Source organism: Zalophus californianus, chromosome 4 (genome assembly GCF_009762305.2).
Source record: "Zalophus californianus isolate mZalCal1 chromosome 4, mZalCal1.pri.v2, whole genome shotgun sequence".
NCBI lineage: Eukaryota > Metazoa > Chordata > Mammalia > Carnivora > Otariidae > Zalophus > Zalophus californianus.
Window position 1 is genome coordinate 24,393,379 of NC_045598.1, and position 20,618 is coordinate 24,413,996.

The 20,618-nt window shown below is 43.8% G+C and overlaps 1 protein-coding gene across 1 annotated transcript in view; it reads left to right on the plus strand.

Annotated features, from left to right (window-relative positions):
* Positions 1-4,136: 4,136 nt before the first annotated feature.
* Positions 4,137-20,618, plus strand: part of HDAC1 (histone deacetylase 1) — a 31,268-nt gene continuing 14,786 nt past the window's right edge. Inside the window, exons 1-2 of the mRNA XM_027611991.2 lie at positions 4,137-4,240; positions 9,538-9,650. Coding sequence (XP_027467792.1) covers positions 4,192-4,240; positions 9,538-9,650 — 162 coding nt within the window. The 5' untranslated portion in view covers positions 4,137-4,191. The remainder of the gene's footprint in view (positions 4,241-9,537; positions 9,651-20,618) is intronic.

Consider the following 20,618-nt stretch of genomic DNA (forward strand, 5'->3'; position numbering starts at 1 on the left):
TCCTTGGGAGGGAGGAATGGGGGTTCAGAAGATGGAAAATAAGTCACCCTGAATTGGGGTGAAAGATGGGATGAGGGGATGTCTGAACTTTTTCCAGCTCTGCTGATTTGGGGGGCTAAGAGAAAGTTCCTACACTTTGCTGTATGGGTTTTTTGAACTCCTTCAAACCCCCACCCCAAAGGATTAAGGGTGACCCCTACCCAGAACCTCCTAGGGAGTGGGTGTGTCCCAGGACCCTTCCCTCCTGTTATATAAGGGCAATAGCACTTTTTTACAGCTTCTGATTCTGGGACTATATTTGTACTCAGATACATTTTGTTTTGTTTTAAATCTTTTATTTTTAAAGATTTTATTTGACAGAGAGCACAAGTAGGGGGAGCGGGAGAGGGAGAAGCAGGCTCCCTGCTGAGTAGGAAGCCCAATGCAGGGCTCAATCCCAGGACCCTGGGATCATGACCTGAGCCGAAAGCAGAAGCTTAACCAACTGAGCCATCCATCCAGGTGCCCCCTCAGATATGCTTTGATTCACCTTCAAGATGTTTTTAAAGATTTTAGTTATTTATTTGTATTTATTTATTTTTAAGATTTTATTTATTCATTTGTGAGAGAGAGAGAACAAGCAGGGGGAGAGGCAGAGGGAGAGGGAGAAGCAGACTCCCCGCTGAGCAAGGAGCCCAATGTGGGACTCGATCCCAGGATCCTGGGATCATGACCCAAACCGAAGGCAGACGCTCAACCAACTGAGCCACCCAGGCGCCCTAAAGATTTTATTTTTAAATAATCTCTATACCCAGCGTGGGGCTGGAACTCACAACCCTGAGATCAAGAGTCACATGGTCTACTGACCGAGCCAGCCAGGCGCCCCCAAGATGCTTTTAAGCATTGAATTAATTCACTCATCTGGCAAATATTTATTTACTTATTTATGATTTATTTATTTATTTGAGAGAGAGAGAGCATAAGTGGGGGGCAGGGAGAGGGAGAGAGATTCTCAAGCTGACTGGGCGCTGAGTGCCAAGCCCCACATGGGGCTCAATCTGAGAACCCTGAGATCATGACCTGAGCGGAAACCAAGAGTTGGACTCTTAACCAACTGTGCCACCTAAGCACGCCTTGGCAAATATTTATTGAACATCTGTGTGTTTGACATGGTTCTGGGTTCACAGAGTATACAGTAGATAAAGCAACCAAAATCTCTGTCCTTATGGAGCTTACATCCTAGTAAGGGAAGACAGACAATAAACATCGTAAAGAAGTAAATGATGTGGTATGCTACAAGGTGCGGAGTACTAAGGGGAAAATAAAGCAGGGTAAGGGGAATCAGGAATGTCATGTTTGGGGGAAGTGTGCAATTTTAAACAGGGTGGTCTGGGAAGGCCTCATTGAGAAGGTGACATTGAACAAATATTTGAAGGAGATGAGGAAGCAAGCCACGTGGCATGGGGGAGGAGAGGCCAGGATGAGGGAACAGCCTGAGGCAGAAGCTCCTTTGGCCAGCACAGAGACACAAGGTCCAGACAGGGGGCCTGAGGGGTAGAGATCCTATGGGGCCTTGTGGCCTTTGCAGGAACCATTTTAAGGAGACTTTGCGGGGATTTTTGCAGAGCCATGACATGACCTGACTTACATTTTATTATTTTTTAAGCTTTATTTTTTTTTTTGAGAAAGAGTGTGTGTGCGCATGAGCGCACGCACACACACGAGTGGGGGGAGGGGCAGAGGGCGAGGGAGAGAGAATCCTATGGTTCCATACCGAGCGTGGAGCCTACCAAGGGGTTCCATCTCACGACCCTGTGATCATGAGCTGAACCCAAATCGAGTCAGACGCTTAACTGACTGAGTCACCCCAGCGCCCCATGATCTGACTTACATTTTAAAAGAATGGCTGTTCCTACTGTCTTGAATGTTAACAGAATGAGTTAGCAGTCAATTTATAAAACTGGGGAGATTTTGCATAAAACTACAGATTTCTGCCTTCTCTTGAAAAAAAAATAGCTTGAAGATTGGCTTCACTGGGCTTACCTGTCCTCGTAGAGCTGAGTAGTGGCCACCCCCTTCAGGTAGGGCTTGAGCTCTTCCTTTGCCAGAGTCCCTTTTCCAGACAGTGAAACTGAGTATTAGTGGTTATTTATCATCATGCTCGCACTGTTGTTCTTATAATGAAGAGGAAAATGAAATGTTTTTCACCTCTATTTCCATTAAAAAGTGAGGGAAAAAAAGATACCTGCAGATGGCAGTGTGTTTGAGGAAAGATGGAGAAAAGGCATTATTGCCTTATGAAAGTGAAAAAGAATCCAATTTTAGAAATATGCAAAGCACCTGAATCAAACTAATATAAATCCACTTATTTTTATACCACCTGCCTCACCTCTGGAAGGATCTGAGTTTCTGATTCCTGTTCTGCATTTTATAAAATGCTGCCACACCCATGACCTCTTCTGATCCCCACCCTCCTCTTTGTCTGGCTACTGTGTGCAACCATAGAGTTGGTGAACTTTGTATTCTTATCCTCTCCATTTTACAAAGAGGGAAGTGGGGGTCAGAAAGGTTATTAGCCAGGAAGCAGCAACACAGAGCTGGAAACAGGGTTTATTCCCTGGCCCTTTAGCTGTTTCTATAATAGAATTGCCCAGTCTTAGATATTCTGTTACTTTTATAATTAGTGGCCCAAATGCAGTTTTCAAGTGAGGAACACAAATGCCCAAGCACTCTTTAAATTGTAGAGGCATAGGGTACCTGGATGGCTCAGTAGATTAAGCATCCAACTCTTGATCTCAGCTCAGGTCTTAATCTCAGGGTTGTGAGTTCAAGCCTCCTATTGGACTCCACGCTGGGTGTGGAGCCTACTTTTAAAATAAATAAATAAATTGTAGAGGCATAAAAATGTATCTTATCAACTATAGGACCTGAGTTTGTAACTTACTTGGCACACAAATAGTAAGTACTCACTAAATATTAATGCTGTTGTATTTAATTGTTTTAATAGCTCATCACAGTGCTTTTCAGTCTTTCACCTTTCAATAATGAACAGTTGATGATTGATCAATTTAGTGCAGTGATTGTCAAGGGTAAGGTGGGAGCAATTTTACACACACACACACACACACACACACACCTTGCCCTGGGGACAGTTTTGCAAAGTCTGGAGACAATTTTGGTTATCGCAACTGGAGGTGGGAGTGGAGGGTGCTATTGGCATCTAATGAGTAAAGGCCAAGGATGCTGCTAAACATCCTACAATGCACAAGACAGCCCCCTACAGTAAGGAATTATCCAGCTCCAAATGCTAGCAGCTTCAATAGCTTGAGAAACCCTGCTCTATCTAGGGTAAGAGAACGATCAATTTCCTCTTGTATAAAGGCACTCTTCAGTCCTCCTGGGTGACTGCATCAGGGAGGCAGGCTTTGGAATAAGAAAGGCTGGGTTCTGCACCTTCGTTACAGTGTCTCTGTTGCACAGTAAGCGTTCAAAAAATCTATACTATTGAAGGTTGAATTTAATTACTAATTGTGTGACTCTGAGCAGGTCAAAAGATCTGAAGTTCATTATCCTTATCCATAAAAGGGGAATAAAAAGCCTCTTCCAAAGCTGTTGTGAGCAATCATTGAGATAAACGTCGATAAAGCTGTTGCACAGTACTTGGCCCACAGCGGTTTTCTTTCCTTTGTAGTTTATTTCTCCTTCTTCCAAACCCACGTTCTAATCCACGTTCAGCCCTGTCACTAGCTGAGTGACCTTGTGCAAGTCACTTCCCACACACACACCCCCCACCCCACCCCGTAGACCTCGGTTGAGTCTCTACAAAATTACAAAGTTGGCTTCTGATCTCCAAGCACGCTTCCAACACCGAAATGGGACCGTGAAGTGTACGGATCTGCTTTCTTCCCCCGGGACTAATGGTACGGTCCCCGGGCAGCTCCCCCACCCCCCTGTCGCAGACCTTGGTACAGGCCCAGGGGGCCCTCGGCTGCCTCTCGGGGCTGCCCTTGCCCCCTGCCGAGTTCCGGGCCGTCCCTGCACAAGCTGATTGGCTGGAGCCGTGCCCGGGCTGCGCGGCTATAGGTGAGTCCGGGAGGGGACGGGCGGAGCGGGCTGGAGGCCCGCCCCCTCCCCCCTGGGTCGGACGCTGCGCGGAGCCGCGGGCGGGAGGCCGGACGGACCGACTGACGGGAGGGACGGGAGGCGAGCAAGATGGCGCAGACTCAGGGCACCCGGAGGAAAGTCTGTTACTACTACGACGGTGAGCACCGTGCGCGCGGCGGGGGCGGGGCCGGGCCGGATTCGGGAGAGGGAGGCTGAGGAGATGCGAGCGGGGAGGCTGGGAGAGGCTGAGGCGTTGGGGAAAGGCTGAGAGAGGAGGCTGCGAGGAGGACGAGGCTGAGAGAGGAGGCTCAGAGGAAAGGAAAGCGAGGCAGAGGGAAGAGGCTGAGGGGAAGGAGGTCGAGACTGAGGGAGGAGGCTCAGAGGAAAGAGGTCAGGGTGAGGGAGGAGGCTGAGAGCAGGAGGTCGAGGCTGAGGGAGGAGGCGAAGAGAAAAGGAAAGGAAGTCGAGACTGAGGGAAGAGGCTGAGGCTGAGGCTGAGCGGGGGTCTTGTGGGGAAGCCTGGCGTAACTTGATTGGGGGGGGATTCTCAGGAAGCCTGATGGGGAGAGTTTGAGTCGGACTCCTGGAGGGGAGGCTGAGTCTGAGGGGGGAGGCAGGATCTGGTGGAGAGGGGTGCAAGGATATGTTTTCCTGCCGAGAATACAAAGGTCTTCCTCTGCCCCTTTGCTTCCTCATCCTTTTTGGTGAGAGTCCTGCAGGAGTCACCACCTCCTGTCACCAGCCTCCCCTCCCCCAGTCTCTGAGCTGGGCCTGCAGTTGCTGCTGGGAAATGGGGCCCCTGGGCTTGGAAGGAGAAAGATGCAACCTGTTAAAACAGACTTTTTCATTTAACAGAAGCCTGTGGAGCAGCTTACTCTGTACTAGGGACGTTTAGGTGCTGGGGCCATGGGGCCGATCAGGTCACTTCTCATCTTCCTCTCAGTCTGGAGGGGGAGATGGGCAGTGACAGAATTGCTCTCCAGTATCAGGCTGGGATAAAGGAAAGCTCAGAGTGTTTTGGGAGCACAGAGGACAGGCACCCAGCCTAGCCTGCGGAGTCGGGGAGGGACGTGCCATCTCACTTAGGACCTGAAGAACAGGAGTTATTAGCCAGGCCCAGAGAAGGCAAAGATGACATTAAGTTTAGAGGTAAGAGAGAGGACAGCATTTTTGAAAGACAGCAGGTGTGTGTACAGTATGGCTGAGGCATAGGTTTGAGAGCAAGAGTGTAGAAGGTCAGAGGATAGGGTGGAGGGAAAGGTTGCAAGTGATGAGGCTGGAAAAGTAAATGGGGACCAGATCATGAAGGGCTGGAGACACTATCTTAAGGAAGTTGAACTTTATTCTGAGTGCACTTGTGAATCATTGAAGTTTTATGCAGGCCGGTGACATCATCACATTTATACCTTAGAACTGTTACTCTGAGACAGAAGTTAAGTACACAAATGTAGGGGTAAGGAAGAAGGCAAGGATCCCAAACTCCTGGGTTGGGCAGTTTGATGGGTTTGGACAAGCATATATCAGTTGATACTTTGGGTTTTGTATTTTTAAGAAATATTTGTTGAGGAGCACCTGGGTGGCTCAGTTGGTTAAGTGTCTTGCCTTCAGCTGGGGTCATGATCCCAGAGTCTTGGAGTCCCGGGATCTGAGCTCCCTGCTCAGTGGAAGGTCTGCTTCTCCCTGTCCTCCCTCTGCCCCTTCCCCCGCTTATGTTCTCTCTCACTCTCTCTCAAATAAATAAATAAAATCTTTTTTTTTTTTTTTTAAAGAAAGATTCGTTGAGGGATATCCCTACTGGGGGATATCCAAGTAGAGGCATCCAATAGATAGTTGGCCATTCAGGTCTGCAGTTTAGAAGATAGAAATGAGAATATAGAGATTTTTGGTAGTTGTCAGCTTACAGATGATAATGTTAGTTACAGAAGAGGATGCGATCACCCAAGAAGTTGTACAGGGTGGAAAGAGAATTCCCAGGTGGAATTTTAAGGAAGTGGACTGAGAAAAGTCTAGTGCCCTTCATGCTCTGTACTCCCCTGTCATAGCGCTTGTCACTGTGTATTGGAATTGCCTGTTTACTTGTTCATTCTTCTTGGACAGTAATCTCCTTGGGGAATGGGATCGTGTCTTATCTAGCTCTCTGTGCTCAGCCCCCAGAACAGTGCCTCAGTCATAGTGGGCTCTCAATAAATACTTGCCGATTAAATTGTACAGAGGGAATGTAAGTGAACCAGAAAGTCTTTTCTTTGTTGTTGTTGTTTTTTTTTAAGTAGGCTCCATACTCAGCATGGAGCCCACCGCGGGGCTCAAACTCATGACTGACTGTGAGATCAAGAGTCGGACAGATGCTTAACCGACTGAGCCACCCAGGCACCCCATGAACCAGAAAGTCTTGAGTTAGAGTAGCCAAAAGAAGGAGGGAGTGGCCAGGTGTCGGCAAGAACTGTTTCTTGTGCACAGTTTGGAAGTGAAGCTAGATTGCAGTCTGTTGAAGAATGAATGGATGGGTGAAGAGAAGATCTCAGATTGAACCCCTTTCAAAGGAAGCTTGGTTGGGGCAGAGAGAAAGGGTTGTTTATAAAAGGGGATGTAGTGGCTGAGGGTTGAGCATATTCAAAATCCGAATGGAAAGTAGCCAGAGGGAGTGGTTGAAGATACAGGAGAGGGGGGCTGGTAATGATGGAGGTTCCTGAGGAGGCCAGGTGAGATGGAAACCAGGGCACAGGGAGGGACACTAGCCTTCAAGGGGAAGTTTCTTCATGTTGGGAGGCAAGGAAAAGTTCAAAATGCAGGTACGTTGGATCTGGAGAAAGTTGAGGGAGTCTTCCAAATGAAGTAAGCGAATATTCCTTTTCCTGTGAGTCGGGGAGGGCAGTGGGAAGAGTAGGCATCTCAAAGAGAGATAGCTGTTAAGTAGCTGTTGTGAAAGAGGGGGCTAGGAAAATAAATTTGGAAGGACTGCTGGGCAGTGGTGAGGGCCCATTCGAGGCTAGAGCCTATGCCTTTGTAACCATATCAGTTTGCACAGTTTTGTGATCTCTACACCGTAGTTTAAAGTGAGAAAAAGTGGAAAGACCTTAGTCTTTAGACAAAGGAGACTTCCTAATTTTTGAGAAACCGCTTGTGAGTTTTGCAATGAGGTCACCAGCTTGGGACCCAGACTTAGTTCTGCCCTTTAGAAGCTTTGCAGTATTGGGCAAGTCACTTTACCTTTGTAGGCCTCAGGTCACTCTCTTATAAAACTGAAAAACTATGAGAAGAGTGGGAAAAGCTCTCCAAACTATAAAGGTAGTATCTAAATAGAAAAGATTATTTCTTTTAAAAAAGTCTCTCAGCAACCGGATTAGAAGCTGTTGAGAAAAGGATGGTGCCTCTGGGCCCCACCCTCAGGTACTCCCCTAGCCTTCTAGATAAGTTATCTTAGTTCCCCAAGTCTAAGCCTTGGCTGAATTCAGGTTTGATAGGCAGGGGAGTTGCTAGGGATTAAGGCCCAGGCCAGAGACATGGGTAAGCCAGGAATCCAATTACGTAATGGTAATGGTCATGTTACTGTCTGCCTTCAGATTGGGTCTGCATCTGGATGTCTCAGCCAATGCCTTGAGAAACCTATTCTGATAATCCCCATGTAAGGTGGTCTGAGGGTCTCTGGCAACAAAATTTCCTCCTGCCTTCTCTGCTACTGCATCTCAGTCTGTGTCTGTATGAGACAAGGGCCCCAACTGAATGTCACCAAGTACTGTACTCTGGCTTGTGGTTCTGGCCGAGAGCACAGTTCTTGCCCTCAGAGGCCTCACTAAGATTAAGAGAAGAGGGTAAAAGGACGTTGAGTAAAAGCTAAGGAAATTTGAATAAAGCATGGGCTTTTAGTCAGTGATACTGTGTCAGTGTTGCTTCATTAATTGTAACAAATACTTATTTTATCATGTAGAATGCTGATAATAGGGGAAACTGCCTGTGGGGTGTCTGAGAACTCTCCCGTACTATCTTTGCAATTTTTCTATAAATCTAAAATTGTTCTAAAAAGTAAAGTCTATTAAAAAGACAGAGAAGAGGGTGAGATCCTAAACATCCAGCTGTTTAGAAGTTTCCCGTTGTCCCCAGCCATGTCTATGACAAAGAGCATTGGAGCGTGCTTTGGATGCTCTTGGTAGCATTCCCCACAGTGCTTTGCTCCCTGGAATGAAGATTGTTGCTGACACCACCAAACCACGATGCATAAGGGGTTGGGACCTTCTTTTCACTGGTGCTCAAAGATCTGCCTCATCCTGATGGACTTCTAAGGAGAGCCTTGGGTGTGCAGTTCTCTCAATTTTTGTTTTGTTTTGTTTTTTTAAGTAAGCTCTCTGCCCAAAGTGAGGCTCGAACTCATGGCCCTGAGAGCAAGAGTCGCATGCTCTAGTGACTGAGCAGCCAGGCACCCCCACTTGATTTTTGTAATATTTGTTTGTTTGGTTTTTTTAAAGATTTTGTTTATTTGAGAGAGAGAGAATGAGAGATAGAGAGCACGAGAGGGAAGATGGTCAGAGGGAGAAGCAGGCTCCCTGCCGAGCAGGGAGCCCAATGTGGGACTCGATCCTGGGACTCCAGGATCATGACCTGAGCTGAAGGCAGTCACTTAACCAACTGAGCCACCCAGGCGCCCTATTTTTGGAATATTTGTGCCAGGAACTTTGTGCCAAGGAGATTCACAGAGCCTTCTAGATTAAGTGCAAACTGAAGTAGATACCTGGGAAACCCAATGCAGCTTTTACAATACTGGATTTGGAGTCAGATGAGTTGACCCCTGCATCACTTGTTAGTTGTGTGATCTTAAATAGGCACTTAACGGGGCGCCTGGGTGGCTCAGTCGGTTAGGCGACTGCCTCCGGCTCAGGTCACGATCCTGGAGTCCTGGGATCAAGTCCCGCATCGGGCTCCCTGCTCGGCGGGGAGTCTGCTTCGCCCTCTGACCCTCCCCCTTCTCATGTGCTCTCTCTCTCTATCAAATAAATAAATAAAATCTTTAAAAAAAAAAAAAGAAAATGAATGTAAATGTGCTTTAACTCCATAAAGTGTTACAATGTGAAAGAGGTGAACTGTGACTTATAATAATTCTGAGTGGTAGTGGTTATTTTTCTGTTGTGGGAGTGAATCCTTTGGAGCTACAGTGAGGTGAGTCACCTCACTGCCTGATCTTCTCCAGTAAGCTTTGGAATGAACCTTTTACACTGTCTAGTGCCTGTGGGCTAGACTTACATCCTTAAGTGCTGACCTCCCCAGAGCCCCCTGCTTTTTTTGTTTGTCTGTTTCTGTTTTGTGTTTTTTATTTTGGAGTTACCCTTCCTCGATGTGGGTAAGGATCTTGGAGACTAGAAAGAAAGAGAAAGAATTTGACTAGGAGATGGTTATAAAAATTCCTGGATTCTCCTGGGAGTGTGTCTAACTGTGTCACTGAAATTGTCACTCTTTCTTCTTCAGGGGATGTTGGAAATTACTATTATGGACAAGGCCACCCAATGAAGCCTCACCGAATCCGCATGACTCACAATTTGCTACTTAACTATGGTCTCTACCGAAAAATGGAAATCTATGTGAGTTACTGGGAGCCCCACCACTCCCTAATCCCATCAGCTCTGGTCATATGTTATTCATCTCATTTTCTCAACTGCTCATTCATCAAATGTGTCAAGTGGCTGTTATGTGGCAGACACTGTAAATGATAGAGATTTCTGTTTTTATTTTTTATTTTTTTTAATTTTTAAAAGAGTTTATTTATTTATTTATTTATTTATTTGACAGACACAGCGAGACAGGGAACACAAGCAGGGGAAGTGGGGGAGGGAGAAGCAGGCCCCCCGTTGAGCAGGGAGCCCGATGACACGGAGCTTGATCCCAGGACCCCGGGTTCATGACCTGAGCCGAAGGCAGACACTTAATGATTGAGCCACCCAGGCACCCCAAGAGATTTCTGTTTTTAAAGGGTTCAGTCCAGTGCTAGAGACTGACAGTTACACAAGTAAATTGTACTACAGTCTGTAAGTGCAACAATTAAAGAATGTACAAGATGCAGAGATAATGGGAAGTGAAGGAGGAAGGGAGCCTTGGAAAGTTTCCTGGAGGTTCTATCTGAGCAGAAATTTAAATACTGAATAGAATTTAGCCTGGAGTTCAGGAGGGGACTGACATTCTAGACCAAGGGAAGAGTGTAGACAAAAAGGCGAAGAGGTGAGAACAGTGTGGTGTGTTTGGGGAAACTATAAGTAGTTTGGTGTTCAGGTAGTGCTATAGTGTAAAGGTCACAGGTGTGAGTGGGGGAACCTAGAGCTGGAGAGGTCAGCAAGGATGAGATGTGCTGTACTATGTAATAAGCAATTCTGATGGGCCAGGATCAAAAAAATCCAATGCCTAAAAAAAAGAGTGGTCAGGACTGTGTTGAATTAGACAAGTCTCCAATTACTAGAGAGCATAGACTGTAACTGCCTAACTCTGTTCCAGCTGATTTTTGCCCACCTACCAGTTTTTAATTAATTGAGATTTCATTTATTTATTTGAGAGAGAAAGAGAGCACGAGCAGGGGGAGAGGGAGAAGCAGACTCCACACTGAGCAGGGAGCCCGATGTGGGGCTCCATCCCAGGGCCCTAGGATCATGACCTGAGCCAAAGGCATACACTTAACTGACTGAGCCAAAGGCATACATTTAACTGACTGAGCCACCCAGCTGCCCCCACCTACTGGTTTTTAAAGAGAAGCTAGAAATCCACATTATTATGTAATGTGGGGCCTGATCTCAAGACCCTGAGATCACATCCTTAGCTGAAACCAAGAGTTGGATGTTTAACCGACTGTGCCACCCAGGTGCCCCAAAGATTTTTTTTTTTTTTAAGTAATCTCTACACCCACTGTGGGGCTGGAACTTACAACCCCAAGATCAAGAGTCACCTGCTCTACTGACTGAGCCAGCCAGGCGTCTCCAGGTAATGGATTTTAAATCAAAGAGAGATAAAAACAGGCATGCATTTTATTTTTATTTATTTGTTTATTTTTAAAATATTTTATTTATTTATTAGGGAGGAGAGAGATAGTGAGTGGGAGGGAGAGGGAGAAATAATCTGTATACCCAGTGTGGGGCTAAAATTCACAACCCTGAGATCAAGAGTTGCATTGCTCCACCAACTGAGCCAGTCAGGGGCCCCCAGGCATGCATTTTAGAAGCAGGGAAGCCAGTTAGGAGGCTGTTGCAAAGGTCCAAATGAGAAAATAAAGAAGGGCTGAGGGCCCATGTCGCCTTATGGTTAGAGCCTAAGAGTCTGGTTAAAGTCTGTGCCGGCAGCTTAAGTAACTTAGCAACAGCAGTATCCTTCCTTACCATTCCAGAGACTGAAAGGAGATGAGTCTTCTGTCTCAGATGGCCCTGTTATGTCTCTAGAGCTACTGGAGGCAGCTGGGGAAACAAGGAGGGAAGGTAGAGGAGCAGACAGACGTTGGGACCAGAGAGCTTTTTCAGGTGTGAAAGGCATCTGGGAATGAAAAACATAAAAGGTAGCGGACAGAGGTTTTGAGGGACTTTAGGGAGCAGACTAGCATTTAGATAAAGAGAGGATACCTGAATGTGGAATAGTGAGCACCAAGACCTTCTAGAGCTGCCTCATACACATCTTTACCATGCTAATCTGGCCCCAGCCTGCCTCCCTTCCTGCCACTCCCCTCTCAGAATCCTCGTAAGTCGGCCAGATCAGATTCTGCCTCTGTCCACCCTGTCCTGACTGAGAGGATTTACTCTGCCCAGTCCTATTTTACTCATCTTTAAAAGTTACCTCAAGGGGCGCCTGGGTGGCTCAATCATTAAGTGTCTGCCTTTGGCTCAGGTCATAATCCCAGGGTCCTGGGATCAAGCCCCGCGTCAGGCTCCCTGCTCGGCGGGAAGCCGGCTTCTCCCTCTCCCACTCCCCACTGCTTGTGTTCCCTCTTTCGTTGTCTCTCTTTCAAGTAAGTAAGTAAAATCTTTAAAAATTAAAAAAAAAAGTTACCTCAAGCCCTCTTTCTTTCTTTCATTCAATAGATTTTTGTTGAATACTTTCCTACCCCAGGGACTATATTAACCTCCATGAGTGATATTAAGATATTAAAAAATGGATCCTATCTTCAAGTAATAGGAAAAATAGACTAACATTTATTGAAGATTGCTTAGGTGGTAGGCCAGGGCTACCTGTTATTTCATGTAATCCTTATTGCAACCCTAATTTATAGATGAGAAAACAAGGTCAGAGAGGATAATTAATGTGTTCAACATCACATAGCTATTAACAGATGAGGTAAGACTCCAACCCGGATCTCTCTGGTTCCAGGGTCTTTATGTGTCCATTTGTCCTCTCCCTGTTCCTAAGCAATATATATATAGGCTTCATGCCCAGTGTGGAGCCCAGTGCGGGGCTTGAATTCATAACCCTGAAATCAAGATCTGAGCTGAGATCAAGAGTTGGACGCTTAACCAACTGAGCCACCCAGGTGCCCACCTAAGCAATATTTTAACAAGAAGCCTAGAAGTAGATGGTCCCCGTTTTTTTTTTTTTGATGATGTCATAAGGGACCCAGGCTTATTCTACCCTGCTCAGCCATCCTTACCTTACTGATTTTTTTTTAAAGATTTTAGAGAGAGAGCAAGCGATAGAGGGAAGAGGCAAAGGGAGAGGGAGAGAGAGAGTCTCAAGCAGATGCCCCACATAGCGTGGAACCTGATGCAGGGCCCGTCTCATGACCCATAAGATCATGACCTGAGCCGAAATCAAGAGCTGGACGCTTAACTAACTGAGCCACCCAGACACCCCAGCTTATTTGATTTTATCCTTTTTTTTTTTTTTGCCTTGAAATCCCATGATAGCTGTCTCAGCTCCAAGTATCATGTGTTTGTACAACAGAATACAAAGAGGAAGGGAACTGGAGGCAAATGGATCATTCTCCACTATTCCTACCCCACACTCCCCCCCTTTTTTTTTAAGATTTCATTTTTTATTTTTTGACAGAGATAGAGACAGCAAGAGAGGGAACACAAGCAGGGGGAGTGGGAGAAGCAGGCTTCCCGTGGAGCAGGGAGCCCGATGCGGGGCTCGATTCCAGGACCCCAGGATCATGACCTGGGCCAAAGGCAGACGCTTAACGACTGAGCCACCCAGGTGCCCCTCTCCATTTTTTATTACAGAGAAAAACCCTGGGCGCCTGGGTGGCTCAGTTGGTTAAGCGACTGCCTTCGGCTCAGGTCATGATCCTGGAGTCCCAGGGTTGAGTCCCGCATTGGGCTCCCTGCTCAGCAGTGAGTCTGCTTCTCCCTCGGATCCTCCGCCCCCTCATGCTCTCTCTCTATCTCATTCTCGCTCTCAAATAAATAAATAAATAAAATCTTTTAAAAAATAAAAAAAAAATAAAGAGAAAAACCCTTCCCAGAAGTTTCCCAGCAGATTTCCCCTTAAATCTCATTGAGTCATTTGCCATCCTTAGACCATTCACCAGCAGTTGGCTTAGACTAATCACATCTGATTCCTTTGGCTGAGTACATTAACACCCAACCAAATTGAGATCTGGTTAACAAGAAGGGAGAGAATGGCTCTTTGGGAAGCATCTAACAGTGGCTGTCATAGAGATAATAATACCTTATTGGAAATTTCTTCATCTGTAGGTATTATTGTAAACTTCTAAAGCAAAATTCCAGTATAATCTCTTTCTTAAATCTCTAGACTTGTTCTGTTTAATGTGATCCATTTCCTTCTCTGGCCCTACCTCTCCATTGAGTATGAATCTTTGATCCTCTCCCCCCAACAGTGTTTCTGTGCATTCATCCCTTCTATCTTCTCCTTTCTCTGAGCTGTGATCCTAGTATTCCTTTCCCAAAGCACAAATAGCCATTTACTATCTCCTTAAATTGATGGCTTTTGAGAGTCAGTCCTGGAAGAAGCTCCTTAGACTTCTTATAGAAGTTGCTGTATTCTGGGTTATCTGGCTGGCTCAGTTGGTAGAGCATGTGACTCTTGATCTCGGGGTTGTAAGTTTGAGCCCTATGTTGGATGCAGAGATTACTTAAAATCTTAAAAAAAAAAAAGTTGCTGTATTCTATCTCGGGGTTGTAAGTTTGAGCCCTATGTTGGATGCAGAGATTACTTTAAATCTTAAAAAAAAAAAAAGTTGCTGTATTCTATCTCTATACCTGAAGAAGACAAGTTGAAGTCTTTCACACAGTTGGTCCCTCCCCCAATTCTGCCTCCACACATCTAATTAATCTCTCTCAGAATCTATATCCTCATTTTTCATCCAGGAACCTTCCTATTTACATAATCAACAATTCTGCTCTCTTCCTTGCCTTGGATGCTAATTTTGTATATTCCCAGGCTTCTTATTCATCGCCTTCTGTTCTTTTGTGCTTTTTTTAAAAAATGTTTTTATAAAATATTGAGTAGATATGAAAGAATTTTTATAAAATATGTGGAAGGTATAAAGAATCACAATACAATTAATACCGCCTAGTTGAAGAAAACAAACATTGCCATGACTGCTAAAGCCCCGATATGCCCTTCCCTGATCCTGTCTGCTCTCTTCCCCAGAGTTAACCTCTGCCCTGTGTTTGGGGCTTATTATTTCCTTGCTTTTTAAAGATAATTTTACCAGCATGAATTCTTAAACAATACATGTTCTAGTTTTACATGTTTGAATGTTATGTAAATGGAGTCCTACAGAATTTATTATGTGACTTGCCTTTTTTGCTCAACATGTTCCTGAAGAGTCATACATGTTGATGCACATAGCTGAATTTATTTTCACTGAAAGAATATACTACAGGACATATGCACATATTTACCCTTATTAATGTCAAAATGGTTTCCAGTTGCCAGCAACACGGAAGAATTGCAGTTGCTCTAAGTCCTTGCCAACACTTGATTTTGTCATGTTTAATTTTTTGTCAGTTTAGCTTGGCATGAAATGATATTTTACTGTTGTTTTGATTTGTATTTCCTTGATTCCTAGGGAGACTGAGGATCTTTTTTATGTTTATTGGCCATTCAGGTTTCCTTATTTATTTATTTATTTTTTAAAGATTTGATTTATTTATTTGACAGAGGCAGCGAGAGAGGGAACACAAGCAGGGGGAGTGGGAGAGGGAGAAGCGGGCTCCCTGAGGGGCTCAATCTGCTGGGATCATGGGACGCTGGGATCATGACCCAAGCTGAAGGCAGATGCTTAACTGACTGAGCCACCTGGGCGCCCCCAGGTTTCCTTTTAAGGTCCCTTTTTTTTTCTTTCTTCTTTTTCTTTTTAAAGATTTTATTTATTTATTTGACACAGAGAGAGAGACACAGCGAGAGAGGGAACACAAGCAGGGGGAGTGGGAGAGGGAGAAGCAGGCTTCCCGCAGAGCAGGGAGCCCGATAAGGGGCTCGATCCCAGGACCCTGGGATCATGACCTGAGCCGAAGGCAGATGCTTAACGACTGAGCCCCCCAGACAGCCCCCAAAGTCCCTTTTCCAGCCTTTTACCTGTCTTCCTGTTTGATTGCCTGTTTTTGTTTTAATTGGACCCTAGCTATACAGAATTGGAATAAACATTATCCTTGGCTCATAAGCATCAACAGAAGTTACATTTTTGGTCTTCTTTTTAAAATATGTATTTTACTGTTTGTTTATTCATTATTAAATATTTTAATGGTGCTACGGACATCCGTATTCCTACACCCCAGTCACTCTCCAAATTTTGTGTTTATTATTCTCTTGCTTTTTAAAAAATGTTTAGCCTGGGCGCCTGGGTGGCTCAGATGGTTAAGCATCTGCCTTCGGCTCAGGTCATGATCCCAGGGTCCTGGGATCGAGTCCCGCATCAGGCTCCCTGCTCCTTGGGAGCCTGCTTCTCCCTCTGCCTCTCTCTCTCTCTCTTTGTCTCTCATGAATGAATAAATAAAATCTTTAAAAAAAAATATTTATCCTGTGTGTATATGCCTAAACAATATATAGTAATTATTTACATGTTTTTGAACTTTTTTAAAAAAGCCACGCAGGCACCCCCCCCTTTTAAAGTTTATTTATTTATTTTTAATAATCTCCACACCCAGCGTAGGGCTCGAACTCATGACTCTGTGATCAAAAGTTGCATGCCCTTCCAGGGCACCTGGGTGGCTCAGTCAGTTAAGTGTCTGACTTCAGCTTGGGTCATGAATTCAGGGTCCTGGGATCTAGCCCTGCACCAGGCTCTACGCTTAGTGGGGAGTCTGCTTCCCCTGTCCCTCTCCCTTTGCCCCTCACCCCCTCCCCTCTTATCCCCCCCCTTAAATAAATAAATAAATAAATAAATAAATAAATAAATTTTTTTTTAAGTTGTATCCTCTTCGAGCTGAGCCAGCCAGGTGCCCCCTGTGACTTGCTTTTATCACACAATATTATGTTAGTAAAATCCATCTACCTTGCTGCATATAGCTGTCGTTCTTCCATTTTCCTCTGTTGAATAATTTTTTGTTATTATGCTTCAATTTATCCCTTCTCCCATGATCTTAATTTGTATCTCATTTTTTAATGTTGGGAACAGTGTTTTGAATATTCTTGTACATGTCTCTTAGTATATGTATGCAAAAGTTTCTTTTGGCTGTTTCTCTAGTACTAGAACTGCTGGACTGTAGGGTATATGAATATTAAATGCCATGTTGCTTTTCATTGTGGTCAAATGAATTTATACTCCCACTGACAATGTGTAAGTGATACTTTGAGGGGCACCTGGCTGACTAAGTTGGTGGAGTTGTGAGGCTCTTGATCTTGGGGTTATGAGTTCAAACCCCACACTGAGTGTGGAGATTGCTTAAAATAAAATCTTAAAAAAAAAAAAAAAGATACCTTGATTGATATCCTTTCCTATACTTGGAATTAGACTTTCAATTTTGCCAACCAAATGAGTATAAATAGTATGTTATTGTGGTCTTGATTTGCATTTCGCTAATGACCAATGAAAATGAGTATCTTGTCATATGTTTATTAACTATTTGTATGTCCTCTACTGTGAAATGTCTTTTCTTTTGCCCATTTTCCTTTTTTGGGTTGTTTGGCTTTCTTTTTCTTTTTTTTTTTTAAGATTTTATTAATTTGCGAGAGAGAGAATGAGAGACAGAGAACATGAGAGGGAGGAGGGTCAGAGGGAGAAGCAGACTTCCTGCTGAGCAGGGAGCCCGATGTGGGACTAGATCCCAGGACTCCAGGATCATGACCTGAGCCGAAGGCAGTTGCTTAACCAACTGAGCCACCCAGGCGCCCTGGCTTTCTTTTTCTTACCAATTTGTAGTAGCTCTTTATTCTAGTATAGATAGTCCAGTATCAGTATATTGCTCTAAATATCTTTTTTTTTTTAAGATCATTTATTTAAAAAAAAATCATTATTTTAGAGAGAGAGTACATGGCAGGGAGGAGCAGAGGGAGAGAGAGAGAGAATCTTTAAGCAGAATCTGTGCTGAGTATGGAGCCTGATATGGGTCTGGATCCCATGACCCTGAGATCATTATCTGAGCCAAAACCAAGAGTCAGACGCTAACCAACTGCACCACCCAGGCGCCCTGCTCTGAATATCTTCTATTCTGGTTTTGTCTTTTCACTCTAATATATCTTTAATGAAGAGAAATTCTTGATTTTAATATAGGCATGTTTATTAATTGTTTCCTTTATAAGTGCTTTTGTGTCCTAAGAAATCCTTCCCTGGGGGTACCTGGCTAGCTTAGTCAAAAGAGCATGCAACTCTTGATCTCCAGATTGTGTTTGAGCCCCATGTTGGATGTGGAGATTACTGAAGAAAAGAAAGAAAGAAAGTCCTTCCCAACTCTTAAGGTATTCTCCTAAGTTCATCTTTTAAAAGCTTTTTAGGGGGCACCTGGCTGGCTCCGTCAGTAAAGAGCATGTGGCTCTTGGTCTTGGGGTTGTGAGTTCAAGCCCCCATGTTGGCAAAGAGCTTACTTAAAAAATAAAAACAATTAAAAAAATAAAAGCTTTATAGGTTTGCCTTCACATATATGTATTTACTATATCTATAATTGATTTTTATTTTTTATTTTTTATTTTTTTTAAGATTTTATTTATTTATTCATGAGAGACAGAGAGAGAGAGAGAGAGAGAGAGGCAGAGGGAGAAGCAGGTTCCCAAGGAGCAGGGAGCCCGATGCGGGACCCGATCCCAGGACTCCGGGATCATGACCTGAGCTGAAGGCAGACGCTTAACCATCTGAGCCACCCAGGCGCCCTATAATTGATTTTTAAATATGGTTTGAGGTAGGAATCCACTGAAATTTTTCTCCCATATTGCAGCTGATTTACTGAAAAGTCAGTTGTTTCCCCACTGACCTAAGTGCCAGCTCTTTTATATATGAGATGTCCATATTTGTTCATTCATTCCACAAATACTTAAAGCACCTGCTTTGTGCCAGGCACTGTGTATGGGTCTGTTTCTGGGCTCTGTGTTCTGTTGACTTGATCTGCTTATTGACCCATATGCCAATACCCAGTGGCTTAATGGTAATAACTCTTCAGTAGGTCTTGATAGCTAGTAGCACAAGTCCTCCCACTTTGTTCTTAAAAAAAAAAAAAAATGACTTGCTATTTGCCCTTTGTACTTCTATATAAATTTTAGAACTCACTCGTCAAGTACTACAAACAAATCTGCTGGGATTTTGGTTGTAATTTTATTGAATCTTTATAGCATCTTAGGGAGAATTGATATTTTGAGAATATTTAGTCTTTGAGTCTATGAACATGGCATATCTCCATTTATTTAGGACTTTTTATTTTACTTTTTATTTATTTTTGTAATTAAGTCTTTTTATTTAATTTTTTATTTTTTTAAAGATTTCATTTATTCATTAGAGAGAGAGAGAGAGAGTGAGCATGAGTGGGGGGAGAGACAGAGGCAGAGGGAGAAGCAGACTCTCCGCTGAGCAGGGAGCCTGATGTGGGGCTCGACTCCAGGACCCCGGGATCAACCAACGGAGACACCCAGGCACCCCATTAACTCTTTTTAAATGTCTTCCATAAAGGCTTCTTTTAGCTTCTTTATTATAAAATATAATACATGTACAGAAAAGTATATAAAACACGTGCAATTTAACAAGTTGATATACAGTAAACCAGCATGTAAACACCAGCCAGTGCAAGAAGTAGAACCCTACCTATGCCCCTTCCTGATCACAGCTGCTTCTCTTGCTGCAGAGGTAACCAGAATCCTGACTTCTATTAATTGCGCCTCACTCTTCATAATTTAATTACCTAAATATGCATCCCTAATACAATATAGTTCAATTTTGCCAAACTTGATGTAAGTGGAATTATACAATATCTGTTTTTTGTAGTTTGTTCATATTAATTGCTATGTAGTATTTTATTGTAGAATATACCATAGTTTATTCATTCAGCTGTTGATGGGTTGTTGAGATTTTGGCTATCAGTCTAAAGTTTTATAAATTTCTCCGTAAAGGTCATGCACATCATTCATTAAATTTTTTTCCCCAAGTATTTCTTTTTAATGCTCTCATGAACTGTATCTTTTAAAAATTTTACTTTTAGATTGTTTACTGGTATATAGAAATGTAATGCAGTTTTTTTTTTAATTTAAACATATATCCAAGGTCTCTAAATCTCTTTCTGCTATTCGTTGCTTCTGTGAGCCCTCACTCTTAGTGCTTTGTTTCCTTGCATGTTTTGTGATTTTTTTTAAAGGATTTTATTTATTTATTTGAGAGAGAGAACACAAGCAGTGGGGAGGGGCAGCCGGAGAGGAACAAGCAGACTCCCCACTGAGGGGGGAGCTCGTCTGCCTCTGTCTCTCCCCCCACTCATGCTCATTCGCTCTCTCTCTCTCTCTCAAATGAATAAATGAAATCTTTAAAAAAATAAAAAATGAAATAAAAAGACTTAATTACAAAAATAAATAAGAAGTAAAATGAAATAAAAATAAACTAGAAAGGACCCTGAGATCATGAAGGCAGACGCTTAACCAACTGAGCCACCCAGGCACCCCTGCATGTTTTGTGATTTTTGACTGTGAGGTCATATTTCTTGGAACTTTGTGGCCTGGGATGAAAATAGGTTCTTAGAGCAAGATTTGCTTTTCCTTCATAAAAGAGGCAGCTTTTGAGATGGGCTTGTCTTTGTTGAATGTAGTAGATCAGGAGTGCGGAATTAAGGGTGGCTTCTGTCTTGAGTAATTGGGTGGATGGTGGTGAAGTTGGGAACCCTGGGAAAGAAGAGCATAAGAGAAATAAGGTGGTGGATGCCGTCAAGATTATGGCGGAGGTATAATGAAGGTGATAGGCAGTGGATTGAAATGGAAGTCAAGAAAGGGTGGAGTTAAGGATTATACTTAGTTTCTCAGCCTGAGTGGATGTTGGAGTCATTAACTAAAATAGTACAAGAGAAGTCTGGAAGTGAAGTGAAGTTTGAATGCCTCTGAGCTCTCTATAAGTTGTTAGATTCAGGTGAATTTGAAGTGCCTCTAGGATTCACAGGTGGAGCTGGCTGAGAAGCTGTTGGAATTGTGGATCTGGAGCTCAGAGCAGAAAT